General features: G+C 69.9%; 1 protein-coding gene across 1 annotated transcript in view; it reads left to right on the top strand.

Moving 5' to 3' along the window:
• Positions 1 to 559: 559 nt before the first annotated feature.
• EMILIN1 (elastin microfibril interfacer 1) overlaps positions 560 to 2,170 on the top strand; it is a 13,197-nt gene continuing 11,586 nt past the window's right edge. Inside the window, 1 exon segment of the mRNA XM_075063538.1 lies at positions 560 to 2,165. Within this exon segment, the coding sequence (XP_074919639.1) occupies positions 560 to 2,165 (1,606 nt within the window).

The raw sequence follows: 2,170 nt of genomic DNA, 5'->3' as shown, positions 1-2,170 counted from the left end.
CTCTGCTCTGCAGGCTGGGGGTGTGAGGGGGTCTGGGGGAGCCCGGCTCAGCACTCTGCTCTGCAGGCTGGGGGTGTGTGGGGGGGCTGGGGGAAGCCCGGCTCAGCGCTCTGCTCTGCAGGCCAGGGGTGTGGGGGGGTTTGGGGGGAGCCTGGCTCAGTGCTCTGCTCTGCAGGCTGGGGGTGCGAGGGGGTCTGGGGGAGCCCGGCTCAGCGCTCTGCTCTGCAGGCGAAGGGTGTGAGGGGGTCTGGGGGGAGCCCGGCTCAGTGCTCTGCTCTGCAGGCTGGGAGTGTGGGGGTGGCTGGGGGGAGCCTGGCTCAGTGCTCTGTGCTGCAGGCTGGGGGTGTGAGGGGGTCTGTGGAAGCCTGGCTCAGTGCTCTGCTCTGCAGGCCGGGGAGATGCAGAGAAGGTGAAGCAGCTGGAGGAGAAGGTGCAGACCCTGAGCAAGCAGCTGCAGGACCTGCAGGCCACCACGGAGAAGGTGCTTGAGGAGGGGAGCAGGGCGGTGGAGCTCTCGCTCAGTGGGAAGCAGCCGGCCGACGCAGCTGCCCAGCCCGAGATGAAGGAGACCCTCAACAAGATCCAGAGGCATCTGCAGCACCTGGACAACCGGATCTCCAGCCATGACGCCGAGCTGACCAACCTCAGCAACGGGCAGGGGCCGGGGACCCCACAGGGAGGGGCACTGCTCCTGCAGGAGGTGGAGCGGCGGGTGCAGGAGTCCTGTGCTACCTGCCTGGCGGGCAGCGAGGGTCTGCGGCGGCAGCAGGCCGAGGACCGCGAGCGCATGCGGGGCCTGGAGAAACTGATCAGCTCTGTGGACCAGCGGAACCGGGAGGCGGTGGAGAGCATCCAGCGGCACGTCAGCGCCCTGGCGGGGCGCCTGCCCAAGGACTGCTGCTCCCAGCTGGACGAGCTGCGCGGCAAGGTGGGAGAGCTGGAGCGGAGGCTGGGCGGCGTCTCTGGCTCCTTCACCATGCTCAACGAGCGCCTGGACCACGAGCTGGCTAGTCTGGCGCCGGCGGGGGCGGGGCAGGGTGGGCAGGTGCTGGAGGGCCGGCTGGTGGAGATGGAGAGGCGCCTGAACTCCACCCAGCGCAGCCTGGAGCAGCACTACGCCCAGCGGCAGCCCCACCTGCACAGCCACCTGGCGGGGGAGCTGAGCAGGCGGCTCAGCAGGGCCGAGGGGGAGCTCGCCAATGTGGCCGGCCAGCTGAGCGGCTTCCAGGGCCGCGTTCACCAGGCCCTGGCCAACCTGAGCCAGGATGTGGAGATGCTGAAGGACAGAGTGGCTCAGAGTGTGGCTGTGATGACGGAGCTGCAGGGCCAGGGTGTGGGGTGCAGGCAGCCCTGCCCCACGCCCCACGCCCCCTCTCTGGGCAGCCAGGACTCACAGATCAGCAACATCCTGGGTGACCTGGAGCGACGGGTGCAGGATAACGAAGGGCAGCTGCGCACCCTGGGCTCCAACCTGCACCAGCTCAGCAGCTCCGAGGCCAGCCTGGCCGGCTCCGTGCGGGCCCTGCAGGCCGAGGGGAAGAAGCTGTGGGAGCTGGTGGGGGTGAATGGGGAGTCACTAGAGCGCCTGGCAGCTGAGATCGGCAAGCTGGAGACCCAGCTGCTGGGCATGGGGGGCAGCGCCGCCGACTCTACCGCCAAGGACCTGACGCTCTTCTTCAACCGCACGGGGGCACGGCTGGGCCAGCTGGAGGCCGACCTGCGGGGGCTGAGCGGCGTGGTGCGGGCTGAGCAGCGCGGCTGCAGCCAGGCCTGTGCCGCCCTGCAGGACGAGGTGGGCCAGCTGCGCGGGGAGGTGGCTGCCTGCTCTTGCCTGCTGCTGCCCAGGAAGCCAGAGCAGGGCCGGGAGCCCGTGGAGGCCCACAGGCCCCTGGACGGCTTCAGTGTCTTCGGGGGCACGTCGGCCGTAGACCTGAAGTCCCTGCAGGGCGAGCTCTCCGAGGTGATCCTGAGCTTCAGCTCCCTGAACGACACGCTGCGCGGGCTGCAGAGCACTGTGGACAAGCACCAGACCGACCTCCACGAGCTGGGCTCCACCAAGGACCGCATCATCGCCGAGATCAACAAGGTGCAGGCCGAGGCCACGGAGCGCGCGGCCGAGAGCGAGGAGCGGCTGGAGGGGGTGACGCGCCAGCTGCACCACCTGGGCGGC

Source organism: Chelonoidis abingdonii, chromosome 3 (assembly GCF_003597395.2).
Source record: "Chelonoidis abingdonii isolate Lonesome George chromosome 3, CheloAbing_2.0, whole genome shotgun sequence".
NCBI classification, from domain to species: domain Eukaryota; kingdom Metazoa; phylum Chordata; order Testudines; family Testudinidae; genus Chelonoidis; species Chelonoidis abingdonii.
Note: the sequence above shows the minus strand (reverse complement) of the source record. Positions and strands in the feature narration are given on the sequence as shown.